This window comes from Juglans regia, chromosome 15, assembly GCF_001411555.2.
Source record: "Juglans regia cultivar Chandler chromosome 15, Walnut 2.0, whole genome shotgun sequence".
NCBI lineage: Eukaryota > Viridiplantae > Streptophyta > Magnoliopsida > Fagales > Juglandaceae > Juglans > Juglans regia.
In genome coordinates, this window is record NC_049915.1 from 1647059 (window position 1) to 1659911 (window position 12853).

At 36.5% G+C, this 12853-nt stretch overlaps 2 protein-coding genes across 3 annotated transcripts; one reads left to right on the forward strand and one right to left on the reverse strand.

The window, feature by feature from the left end:
* Positions 1-1384: 1384 nt before the first annotated feature.
* LOC109012153 (stearoyl-[acyl-carrier-protein] 9-desaturase 6, chloroplastic) lies at positions 1385-2931 on the forward strand. The gene is made up of 2 exons (XM_018993662.2): positions 1385-2040; positions 2252-2931. Exons 1-2 carry the CDS (start codon positions 1423-1425, stop codon positions 2816-2818), a joined length of 1185 nt encoding a protein of 394 aa, XP_018849207.1. The 5' UTR covers positions 1385-1422; the 3' UTR covers positions 2819-2931.
* Positions 2932-6608: 3677 nt separating this feature from the next.
* Positions 6609-12577, reverse strand: LOC109012152 (auxin efflux carrier component 6-like). Of its 2 annotated transcripts, none has more exons than XM_018993661.2 (7): positions 12093-12577; positions 11057-11661; positions 8816-9023; positions 8444-8529; positions 7998-8155; positions 7692-7768; positions 6609-7372 (listed from the first exon to the last, which is right to left on the reverse strand). In XM_018993661.2, the coding sequence occupies exons 1-7, from the start codon at positions 12518-12520 to the stop codon at positions 7306-7308; spliced, it is 1629 nt and encodes a 542-aa protein (XP_018849206.2). In that variant the 5' UTR covers positions 12521-12577; the 3' UTR covers positions 6609-7305. The 2 variants fall into 2 exon arrangements, with proteins under 2 accessions (XP_018849206.2, XP_035541866.1); XM_035685973.1 differs by having other exon boundaries at positions 8004-8155; positions 12093-12552.
* Between the last annotated feature and the right edge of the window lie 276 nt (positions 12578-12853).

Sequence of the window (12853 nt, forward strand, 5' to 3'; positions counted from 1 at the left end):
GCTTTGGCTGGGTAGTGGCTTTCAATGGTCGTCTGAGGGAGGAGCAGCGACGGTGGCTAGCTTGGCTTCGGGGTGGCGAGGTAGTGGCTCAAGTGGAGGGAGCGGTGCTCTGTTTTCGGGAGCCAAAGTAGAGGAATAACGGTTGGGAAGTGCAACGGGGCTTCTCTGCGGTGGTTCTCGGTTTGGTGGCAGCGGCTGTTCTCAGGGCTTCTCTACGGTAGATGCTAGGGTGGCAGCGGCTGTTGGTGCGTGCATGCAAGAGTGGCGCCGTCGATCGATTGGGGTCGATGGTGGATTTTCCGTGATCGCTGCTGCATGAAGCTTGCTGTGCATGCATGCGGACATGGGTTGTGAGGAAGAATTCGAATGAGGGAGAAGGAGTGGGACGTGGGTTGGTGCTTATCGGTGAGGTCTGTGCAGCATTTGGGCAGTAAGGGAGTGGGCAGTAAAACAGAGCATAGTCAATGAGGGAGTGGGCAGTAAAACAGAGCATATCCATGCTGTCACTCACTTGATGCTCGTTGCTCAGATGGCCAAGGAAGACAGCACGAAGACGATGGAGGCAAGGTGAGACGATGAAAACGTCCTCACTTTTCTTTCTGAGAGCGCAAAAATTGGTTCATGAAATCGAGTTTGGCGCCTAGGTGAGGTTTCTGAAATCGATCTTCCGCCTCTCTTTTTTTTTTTTAAATAATAATATAAAACATACGTGGCATGACCACGTCAGACGATTCCGCGACGGGTACCCTAAGACGGGTACCTGTAGTAGAATTGTTTTCTTTTCTTGATTTTTTTTGCCTTTTATTGAAGAGTTTTGTTACATAATCTCTACCACATTTCATATTTTATATTTTTAAAATTTTTAATATTTTTTTAAAATTTTTTTTGAGTTTATTAATTTTAAATTATTTCAAATTATTTATTTATTATTTATATAATAAATATTTGATAAAAAAATAATAAAAATTAAAAATAATATAGAATATGAAGTATCGTTGTGAGATTTTTTGTTTATCGAAATCACAGAAAGAGAAAGGAATGTGGTGTCAATCAATTAACAGAGCAATTGGACAAAGTGAATCAGTCAAAACGAGAGGCCGACAGCTCACATACAAAACACACCCACAGTATCCCAGTTTTTGTCTCTCCCCCCCAAAACCACTGGCACCCCTTGTTTTCACCATATCCCATTTTAACCACCCATGTGACATAATTGCCCTTTATTTTTCCATTTACTGTAACCATCTCAGGCTGGTTTTATTAATATTTTATGCCAAGAGGTCTGTCTATTTTTGTCAATAAGAAATGGTAGGAGAGTAATTTTATGGAGAATATAGGTCAAATTTTTGGTGTCCTGTCGTATAAATAACACTGCGGGCTGTTTTTAATTGCCAAGTCCCTCGCAACAAACAGAAGAGAACCATGCTGATGCAGGCCTTACACTTGAACTCCAGCTTTTACACGGAAAACCAGGCATTGCGCCGGTCAGGTGGCTGCAGTCCGACTCTCCACCGCCTCCAATCACCCACCACCGTCAGGTTCGCTATGGCAGCAGCAGCACCACCTGCTCTGAAGCACCAGAAGATCACCCACTCGATGCCGCCGGAAAAGATAGAAGTGTTCAAGTCTCTGGAGAACTGGGCCTCTCAGAGCGTGCTGCCACTTCTGAAACCCGTGGAGCAATGCTGGCAGCCCCAGAACCTGGTGCCCGACCCCACATTGCCGTTCGAGGAATTTTGCGATCAGGTGAGGGAGCTTCGGAAGCGGACGGCGGAGCTTCCGGACGAGTATTTCGTGGTGCTGGTGGGGGATATGATAACGGAGGACGCACTGCCCACGTACCAGACCATGATCAACACGCTGGATGGGGTCAGGGACGAGACCGGTGCCAGCCTCAGCCCATGGGCCGTATGGACTAGGGCTTGGACTGCAGAGGAGAATAGGCATGGGGATCTGCTGAGGACCTACTTGTATCTCTCGGGTCGGGTCGACATGCTCATGATCGAGAGGACCGTCCAGTATCTTATTGGAGCTGGAATGGTAAGTCTGAGCAACTAGAACAGAAATTATATTTATTTTTACAGATTTTATGATAAAAAGAAAAATAAAATTATATCTATATTTATAGAATTTTATATTTATTTTTATAAAATTTATGATAAAAAAATAAAATTATTTTTATCTTAATAGAATTTATGATAAAAGAAACTACTTTGGCATTTCTAATACCCGACATTGTGGGTTTTGATAGGATCCGGGAACAGAAAACAACCCGTACTTGGGCTTCGTGTACACGTCGTTTCAAGAGCGAGCCACGTTCGTGTCGCACGGGAACACGGCCAGGCTAGCGAAGGACGGGGGCGATCCGTTGCTGGCGCGCATATGCGGCACCATCGCAGCCGACGAGAAGCGCCACGAGAATGCTTATGCCAAGATCGTCGAGAAGCTCCTCGAGGTGGATCCGACGGGGGCCGTGATCGCCGTTGCCGACATGATGCGCAAGAAGATCACCATGCCGGCCCACCTGATGTTTGACGGCCATGACCCGCGCCTCTTCGAGCACTTCTCGGCTGTCGCCCAGCGGCTGGGCGTGTACACGGCTAACGACTACGCCGATATTCTGGAGTTCTTGGTCGGAAGGTGGGGGTTGGAGAAGCTGGAGGATTTGACGGGCGAGGGAAGACGTGCGCAGGACTACGTCTGCGGGTTGGCGCCGAGGATTAGGAGGTTGCAGGAGCGAGCGGACGAGTTGGCGAAGAAGATGGAGCCCCGCGGCGTTAAGTTTAGCTGGATTTTCAATAGGGAGGTCAAATTGTAAATAAAATCGAGTGGAGGGCTTGTGCACGTGTCAATTTATGAGCTTCCCAAACTTCTTTTCTTTCTGTTTTTTCTCTTTTCTGAAATCTTGGAATTAAAGACTTTTTGGCCAAATGTGGTATCCAACTTTCTCAATTATCTTAATAATTAATGGATCCGTAAGGAAAGTTATTGAAACCAACATGGATTAATAATCATTCTTAAAAAATAAATTGGGATAATTAGTATATTTAATGGTGTTTACATAAGGATTTCATGATATTTAATTCGAATAAAGAATTAAAATATATCTCTACGTGTATATATATATATATATAATATTAAAAGAAAAACATTTATTTATAAGTTTTATTTTTTATATGCTCAACACATCTCTGAAAAATTTGTATGTTTTAAGTTTTTTTAAGTTGTAGAAAATAGGATGAAGAAATTAAGATCTGGTTTGGATAATAAGATGATTTTATATGAAAATTAAAAGTTGAATAAAATATTTTTAAAATATTATTTTTTAATATTATTTTTTAATATTATTATTATTTAAGAATTTAAAAAAATTATATTATTTATTATATTTTATGTAAAAATTTTAAAAAATCTTAATTATGAGATAAGATGAAACACTATCAATTCAAACGATCTCAAAAAAAACTCAAAACTCTTTTTGCTAGTTGATTGGGATTGGTTTGAGATGTAAATTAAAAATTAAATAAAATATTATAATTATTTTGAGATTTAAAAAAATTAAATTATTTATTATATTTTATGTATAAATTTAAAAAAATTATAATGATGAAATGAAATGAATTATTTTCAATCCAAACGACCCTAAAAGAAACTCAAAATTCATTCTGCTGATCGATTGGGATTTAGATCCAATCATAAGAAAAAACAAGTTCATTATAATTTATAAGCTAAAATTTCCAAAGAAAAAAATTAGAGAAAGTAATGTATCAATTTTCATAATTTTAAATGTAAAAAATATATTCTTTCCCGGCATTGGACTGTTATGAACTGGCCCTACTTTTGCTAGAACTCCAAGCCCAAAAGAAAGGCGATTTACTTGAGACTACCCCAATAAATTGTAAATAACTCAAAGCATAGTTTACAGTATCCTTAATGAGAAATGATATACGAAATATTATCATTTTTATTATTCTATTTCAACACTCATATATTTACGCATTGAGATAGAAGTAGGGTTGTAATCGAGCTGAGCTAATTTTTGGCTTGTTGGGCTTGTCAAATTCAAGATTTTTATTTAATCTTTATTCGAACTCGACTCAATATGCTAAACTTGAGCTTGAGTTCATCCCAAAAATGCTCGAGTTGAGCTCGAATTGTTTATTTATTTAATAAGATTTAATAATTAACAAATTAGATAAATAAAAAATCTAATATTGAATTTGTATAGCTAACAAGTATAACTTCTATTGAATTATAGGATTTCAAAAATTTATAAATAATTAATATGTAACTAGTTAATATTTATCTATAATAACAATTTATTATATGTCTACATAAATTATTAATACATACACATAATATGATAGTGTAAATTTATTTCATATATAGTTCTTACATACTAGTATATGAAATTATTAAATCTTATCAACTAAATATTATACAAATTATAAAATATAGCTATTAAGCATATTTAATATATATGCATCAGTAATTAGGTTACATATTACATATTTAATTATTAGCTAATACATATCTATATGTATATATATTTATCAATATATAATTGAGTTTTAATCTAGTCGAGCTAACGAGTCGATTCGGATATATACAAACGGTCTGATGATTATATAAAAGTATACTCTAAATATTCTATTATTAAATTATAATATTAAAATGTGAATATAAATTATTAGAATTAATTTATATTCTTAAATATATTTTTATATTTAATTTCAAAATCTATAAAGAGGATGGGGTTGGTGGGTTGTGATACACAAAATTTGAAATGATTAACGGTAGGATAAATTCAACTTTGGAGCATGGCTTTGGAGGGATGGCGATATTTGAAGTGAGAGGACTTTCAAACGTAGCAGACTTTTCAAGGAGCAAGACTTTTAACGTGTGTTGGGCAAGACTTTTAACGGAAAAATGAATCTTTTAACAAGACTCTTCAACGTGTGGGAACTTTTCAAAGATAGCAATATTAGAATTTTGGAGGGATGGGCGAGGGAGTTGGGAAAAAAAATACTATTTTTTTTGTGCAAGCTTAGATAAAGTCTAGGACAAAAATTGATTAGTAAAAATGTTTTGATTATGTTTTAATTTACAGATTAAGTTTTATTGTTTAAGATTATAGGATTGAATTCTCTATTTGATTTTGATACAATAAGTTTGAGACAATTATATTAAATCTTGTTATGGTTTGATTTTGATTGGCTATAAGATTATGAATATATGATTGTGACTTAAACAAGTTGTTCATGTCATTGATGTGATCTTTTGCTATACTATTGTTTGTGAACATAGCGCCATCTTTAGATCTGATATTCATTTATATACATAAAAAATATGGTTGTTTAAGGGAAATAGATTCTAGAATTAAATTTGAGAAATTAGAAGAATATATTGTCATATCTTCTAATTAAGAATTTGATATTATAATTCCTAATTGTGTGTATAATTTGGATTGAAAAAATCAAAGTATTGGATCTGGTAGATAGAAGCCCGAAGCTTTACTTGCATTTTTATCCATATCCTATTCTCATTTTAATTACGTGTTTTAGGTAGATTTCAAAATACTTTTCAGATTCATGTCATCTTGTCATTGATCTTTTCCTTTAAGTTTATGTTCTTGTAGTATTTCTTTTGACTCCCTGTGAATAGGCATCCTGAACTATACTATAACACCACATAGTGGTTTTGACGTAATCACGGTTTTAACAAACCTTAATCGAGTTAAATCGAATATGTGTCATTTATTAATTGAGCGGATATCTACTTTCACTGTCAAGTTTTTTTTTCAAGTCGAGTTCGTTCAAGTTTAACTGGGCGAGTACTAAGCGGTCTATTGAACAAACTAGTTCATTTACAGGCGAATTATAGCCCCAAATAGAAGGATAAAAATGATAAATTACATATTAATTAAATGAATGTGTGTGATGTACATAAGACTCTCATGTAGAACTTCTTATCCTTACTAGTTACCATCCCGTATTTGTAATCATGTAAGCATGTTTGCCAAAAAAAAAAAAACTGTAATATTCTTATCCCCTCACAAGTGTAAAAAGGCGAGCACTCCTCTGCTCCACCGGGCCTAAAACTTCATGAGTTGGGTGCTAATTCCTTCAGTTTGGGATGTCGAAGTGCACGAAGAAGGATGTATTTTACACCAAATCACGACGTTAGATCTATTTTATAATAAAAATAATTTTACAACCTTAACGTAATACATTAAAAGTCACTTTGTTAGTTTTATTTTTGTGAAATTATTTTTATAAGCTAAAACAGTTATCTTGATGTTAATTTGAGATAGAGACATGATATTGTAAGAACTTCAGGGGAAAAGAAAGCATTTCCCTCTAGATTATACCTAAAATTCATCTCCTCCCAACGGTTTCTGATTAATTTAAGGTATCCTAGAATTAAGGTTCTTTGTACATATTCATAGCTTGCTTGTGGACATCCATCTAATCCACATGTAGGTCCAATTTGGAGGCGTGAAAGACTGACAAAATGGTCTATTCCAGGAACTTAAAGAGAAAGATGACACTCTCCAGCAAAACAAACATGAATCATGATGTTCATTGACTTATGCCACAAGATCAAAGCTTCTCCACTTTCAAAAAGAAATCTTTCCTTTCTTCCCATGGATAAACTGATTTGTAATAATTGCTTCGGATACTGAAAGACAAGCACAGAAGAAGTAGTGGTATAAATGGGAATAAATGGGCATGATTTTTCGTTTGTTCTCGAGTCAAAACACACTTGGTTGCACAAGCTTTAGCTGTTCCCCCAACAAGAAAAAAGAAGGCTCCTACCTTAATCATGGGCCATGATCGATACTTCCTTTTTCCCTTTCGGTTACCACTAGTCTATGTACTACTAGGATAGTAACCCAGACACGATCGAGCATGAAGAACCCTAATTAATATCATCCTGTCTGTCACATTCTCATTTGGCCCTAACCTCTTGCCTTTTTTATATAAGTCAACTTTTTTCTTAAGAGTACTTTACAATAATGGGAAAGTCTACAAATTTATAATACCATTGATCTCGAAGCTAATGATCATCATTATATATATATATATATATGTTATACGTCGGCGACATCATCAACCAGCATGATGGGGTCGACCATGGGGCATGAATGGTCGACCACCCATGGAATTGTAGGGAGACATAGTAGCTTGTTGTTGAACTCCATGCTACTTAGATACTAGCTAGGAGCATTATACTTTGGAGGCTCCACATGCTTTATTTGAAAATGCACCACCTACCTCTTGTAATAGTACTACTCCTTTTTCTTCATAGGCCTAGAAATATGTAGTACAGGAGAGTCACAGGTAATGAGACTAACATTCCAAAGATAACCCTACAAAAGAAGAAGAAATAAGATCATGTCATGGTTTGTTCATTGTGTATAGAAGCAATGGAAAATGCATGAACTACAACACTTGAGAGTACTACGTGATCGTACAAACTGATGTGACACTATCGTACCCTTTATAATAATAGTATAAATCCAAAAACAAATTCCGATAAGCCATTTGATAAGGAGACACATGGCTTTTGATGATTGTTGGTGGTTATTGGACTTTTATTGGAGTTACTACCAATGAAACATGATGATTGTATTAATCTAATGCTATTTTGGAAGTAAAACTGAAAGATGATTCTTAAATGCAACTTACCCTGTACTCAAAATGTCAGGGTGCAACCCATATTCCCTTGCAAAAACAAATGGTACAATCCCTTGTGGAAGAGCTGCCTGTGATTCAGCAATAACATGATTATAAACCCAACAGATGGAAAGTTTTACAATCATAAATAAAATCCATCAATCTCTCTCTCTCTATAGGTAGTCTAGCATATATGTATATAAAAAAGAAATGCACCAACATTGATGATGAATATGTATGTACATGCAAGATATATATCCATGCAAGCATGCATGCATGCATGGAAACCTTCTCAATTGGTACATGAGCTCTCAGTACCTGTACCATGGCAAAATGTAGCTTTACACCTCTTAATCCAACAGCAACCGAGGTGGCTGACATTATTATGGGTCCACAAAGGAAGCGAATTGCCATCCCCATTGTCGCCCTTTTTGTTCCGCACGCAATAATCCGCGGCTGCAGGGCCATGAACAACCCTGCAATATTCAGCAATTGGTCATAATCCAAGCACCCTCTTGGTACTTTTCAAGTAGAATAGCAGCAACTCCTGCTCTAACATGAGAGTAAGGGGATGAACAGAGATTCTCCATCACATAAACCCGACAGCATTTAATGTTGTTCGTGTAGGATTTCCATGTCATGTAGACAGACCTCGCATAAGCATTTAATGTCGGAGATCATGATCTCAAACAAATGAACATATAATATGATCGTCTCAGTTGAATGCTTATTATATATGCGTGTGAATGCAGATAATTATATACCTAAACTGAACATGGCCATCCCAAGACCCGCATCTGAGATTATTTTGATCGAGTATTTCACCAAACTAGGCATCCCTACATTCCATCTGCGAGATCATCCAAAACTCGATCGTCATTATCAACACAAACTATATATATCCACAATCATTGATTAAAAAATTAATCAAAACCATGAACATCTAAAGCTAGCTAGGATATATATATATAAGTTTTGTTATACAAGTGGGTGCGTTAACACACCACTTATAGTAGAAGCCGACGTTACAACTTTAGACAAATTAAAATATCAACCATATTTTAACATAGCTGATGTGGAAAGTTTTCACATCAGTGATGTGTTGGGTGTGTTGGATTTGTAATTCAGCAACTCACTTGAATGAGATGAGAGACCACAAAAGCCCCAATACACTTGAGTATGTGTTTGGATTGCGAGAAAGCTTCCGTCCAACCACGACGAGTATAAGCCTCATCATGACAAAAGCATGCGGCATTTCTTGAGTGGTGGTCGGTGCGGCGCCATTGTTATCTGCTTCCTCTGGCATTTGGATTTTGGTGCTGTCTCTGAAGCTAATTTCTTTCCCTAAGAGATCAGTGTTAATGCTAGTTAATTAATACAATAATTAATACAATGCAAAACAAATAAAAAAAAATTATATTTACAATCCTAAGATATACAAGTTCTACATATTCTTTTAGAAAAATGTAAATAAATCTGAGATACACGTGAAAAAATTATTTTTTTAATAATTGACATTTTGAAAATGTACGAAATCTACACAGTTTACATGCAACTGTATCTAACGTTACTCTAAAACAAATTAATTATATGATCCATGCGTAAGAGAATGAGCAAAGCATGATCACTAACTACAGCTAGTACTACTACTACTCTCCGTGAGAAAGATCAAAAGAAAGGACTGATCTTTGTGAAGCAAAGACATGATATCAGACAACATAATTACGAAGTGGAAAATTTATGCTGCTGTTACAAAATTGGATGCTTTAACATGAGTACCAATTAGGCAACCAAGTAGGCCCCACCTCTATCATTACACACGTGCCTCAAACAAATGATGGCTCCAAGCAATTAAGATTCTTACTGAGCATTCAGCAATAAAATGTTGGATGGAAAAATTAAATAAATATATAATCACTTTTGACCACTTTTAGTTGGTTTATTTATTTATTTATTTATTTTTAATTGGTGAAGCGTGATATATGGGAGCCACTTCTTTATTCCTCCCAATCATGTCATGCTAATTAAAAAAATTAAAATTAAAAATAAATAGATTTTTTTTTTTTTAAAATTATGTTGGAGGCTTGTCTAGGTTTTTTCACAAGATTTCTTAGTCCAAAAGTATCTTATTTTTAGCAAAGTTGGACCATGGATTTCATTTTTTTTTTATGGAAAGGATTTCATATTTTAAGTACAAAACCAAACTCCCCTACTATTGGGAGGAATGTGGCTTACTTTATACAAAGATTAATCAGAAATATTTAAAAAAAAAACTGTTTTAAACGAGAAAAAAAAAAAAGATTTTTGTTTACTAGGCTTGAAACCTCAAAGTAATAACCATTCTTGGAAGAATACATCTTCATAGAGCCTTAATTCTACATTGGCTCATGCATCCTGTTATGGGCAGACAGGCTAGCTTTTGATGATCTTTTTCTACCTAACAGGTAGGGAAAGGTAAAGACGTAAGATTCCATATCAATCCTTGAATTAGATCCTTTTAGAGGTGATATTAATGTTGGTAAGTTATGGCTATAATGAAGAGTAAATGAGTAAACTAGTTTCAAAAAGACCCTTTTATAATATGAACATATATATTTGGAGATAGCATTTTGTGAGAAAAACTAGTCTATAGAAATATTCTTTTAAGTTCTTGTTTAAATTTGAGTCTCGAGTGGAAGAAAGATAAATACGTGAATTAGATGACACAACGTATAATTTTGTTCATGTAGATTTTTTGAGTCATATTAACTCACTAATAAAGATTGTATAATTTACTTAATGTGTTTATCTCTGTCCTAAAGTATAATAATTTCGAGAATTTGGTTCATGAACTTAGAAATTCCTAGAAAAAGCAATGTATGATATGTTACAATCTAGTGTCCACTTTTTCCCTTTTTCTGTCCCCAATTATCTGAGCAAAGAACAAGTTCTAGAATATTCAGATGTTAGAGCTAAACAAACAAATAAATCCTCCCCCTTCATAGATGGTAAACTAAGCAACAAGACAAAAAACAAATGTCAAAAGATGCAGATGTACGTTTGTTCCAGCCCCTACCCATTTTTTGAAGAAAAATAACAACTTTCCAAGTGTTTTCCTTCCATTATCGACAACAACTAGTGAATTCGATCGATTGTTATCTGAGGGATCGACCTCAGACCAGCTTGTGCTGTCAGATTTCTGCAGACATCGTTCAGGCATTTGCAGTAACATATTCTGAGAAAGCTTTCATGTCTGCTTGATATTAATTCTGACGTGTATAATTAAGGTAAAAAAGATCATTTCAGCGTTTGTCTCCTTCGAAACGGAGGAAACGACGATGAATCAAACAAGCACAGTGGTGGACACAGACTTACCATGTTGGGTACTATGTACATACCTGTGACCGTGACATCTTTGAATCCTTGTCTGTCTTCTTGCGCACACAGCATGGGTGATTCCCACATCATCGTCACGCCGGAGAAAGCCGGAGAAGTCTGACGGAAAACTCTCCCGGCTACGGGGGACCTCGACCATACCGGAGTGCTCCCCGTCGTCGTCTCAAGCTCGTTGAAATTCGATGCGCGTGGCGAAGGCTGGAGAGAGTAGGCGTCGGAGGAGACGTATCCGGACAACCGGGGGCTCCCGGAACGGTACCCGAGAGCGAGGTCGGCGTGCCCAAACGCGACGTCGTGTGGAATTAGCGGTGCCGGAGTGTTGACTGAGAAGATTTCGGCGTTGGACAGGTTTGATGCTCTGGGAGTAATGCCTATGGAGGGGGACATATCGGTGGCGGAGGAAGTAGACCGTCGGATGCGCACGCGTATGGTGCGGCCATTGGCGTCGAGTTCCGATTCGGTGCGTAGTGGGTCCCGGCCGTCGAGAGAGATCACATCGTTGTCGAGCTCGAATTTAGAAATGGAGGCGGCGGTGGCGCCTGGAAATTGGGTTTGGATTAGGAGGGTGGCGGCTCGGTATTCGAAGAGGAAGAGCAAGAGTGTGTACCTACGGATTGATACGAGACCTCTAATTAGTTAGCATTGAAACTCATTGAAGAACCAAAACAAAGAAAGACACAGAAACAGCAAAACAGTGACATAAACAAACATGTGTTTGTACAAAAATAATCATACGAAATGCTAAAAGAGAGAGACTTTGACGTGAAAATTCCAAGTTGATAAACGAATGAACCATAACACTAGAAGTTAGAACTATAGAATGATCTTTTATATATGTGAAAGCCATTCTTTTTTTTTTTTTGTTTTTCCAACTTTTCATCTTACTTTCTATATACAAATAGTACTTCAGCTAAGTAAAACTGTAGAGAGCAGTAAACAAGAAAGAGACCCTTTGATTACACTTCCACAAAAATCAAGATCGTGAGGACTAATCAATGAAAATCTGAGAGAGAGAAGAAAAGAAAATATTTGAAGTACCATATGATGCATTGAAGCACAACCACTTGCACCATGAGGCTCTGAGTGAAATCACCATACATGGCTTTGAGCAAAGGAATCCCCATGACAAGAGTGTTAGGCAAAGTGGCGACGGAGAAGAGAGTGATAAGCCAATCCAAGCCACCATTAAAAAAGATAGCCCAAACTGAGAGCAAAACAAGGACCACGACCTTAGAGAGAGTGTCAGCCAGTATGAACTTGGTGTCCATTTGGTAGGGATTGTTTTGAGATATGAAGTGGAAAGACAGCACTGGAACCGCAAACACGGCCACGAACCGGTTGATCCCTGAGCACTGTTCGGGACTGAATATCTTCCACCATTTCACTGAGCTATATGCTACCAACATTGCAAAATATAGAGGAACCATTGCACACATGACCTTGTAGAAATCATTCCCACTTATCATCTCTCTCTCTCTCTCTTCTCTCTCTATGTGCTAATGAATGGAGGATTACATGGTAGTAAAATGAAGAAGGAAGTGAGTGTTTATATAGGAGAATATGGACGAAAATGCCCTCCAAAAGATATGTATATTCATTCACTTTGGAGGTACTACTACTTTTATATATAGTGAGCTGAAATTACGGTTGGTAAGCTTAATGATTTGTACTTTTTAGTGTGTTTATATTATATATAATATATATATATATATATATATATATATATAGATGTGTGTATCAGTGTATGTTGTTGATGATCTTTGATCGGTAGTTGGAGTACTCGTCATGATCATGGGCAT

Excerpts from the sequence above, each read along its gene's own strand:
- LOC109012153 (XM_018993662.2), top strand. The coding sequence starts at position 1,423 with ATGCTGATGCAGGCCTTACACTTGAACTCCAGCTTTTACACGGAAAAC. Across the intron at positions 2,041-2,251 it reads ATCTTATTGGAGCTGGAATG|GATCCGGGAACAGAAAACAA; the intron begins GTAAGTCTGAGC and ends GGGTTTTGATAG.
- LOC109012152 (XM_018993661.2), bottom strand. The coding sequence starts at position 12,520 with ATGATAAGTGGGAATGATTTCTACAAGGTCATGTGTGCAATGGTTCCT. Across the intron at positions 9,024-11,056 it reads CAAAGATGTCACGGTCACAG|GGAAAGAAATTAGCTTCAGA; the intron begins GTATGTACATAG and ends CTGATCTCTTAG. Across the intron at positions 7,769-7,997 it reads TACATTTTGCCATGGTACAG|GCAGCTCTTCCACAAGGGAT; the intron begins GTACTGAGAGCT and ends GCTGAATCACAG.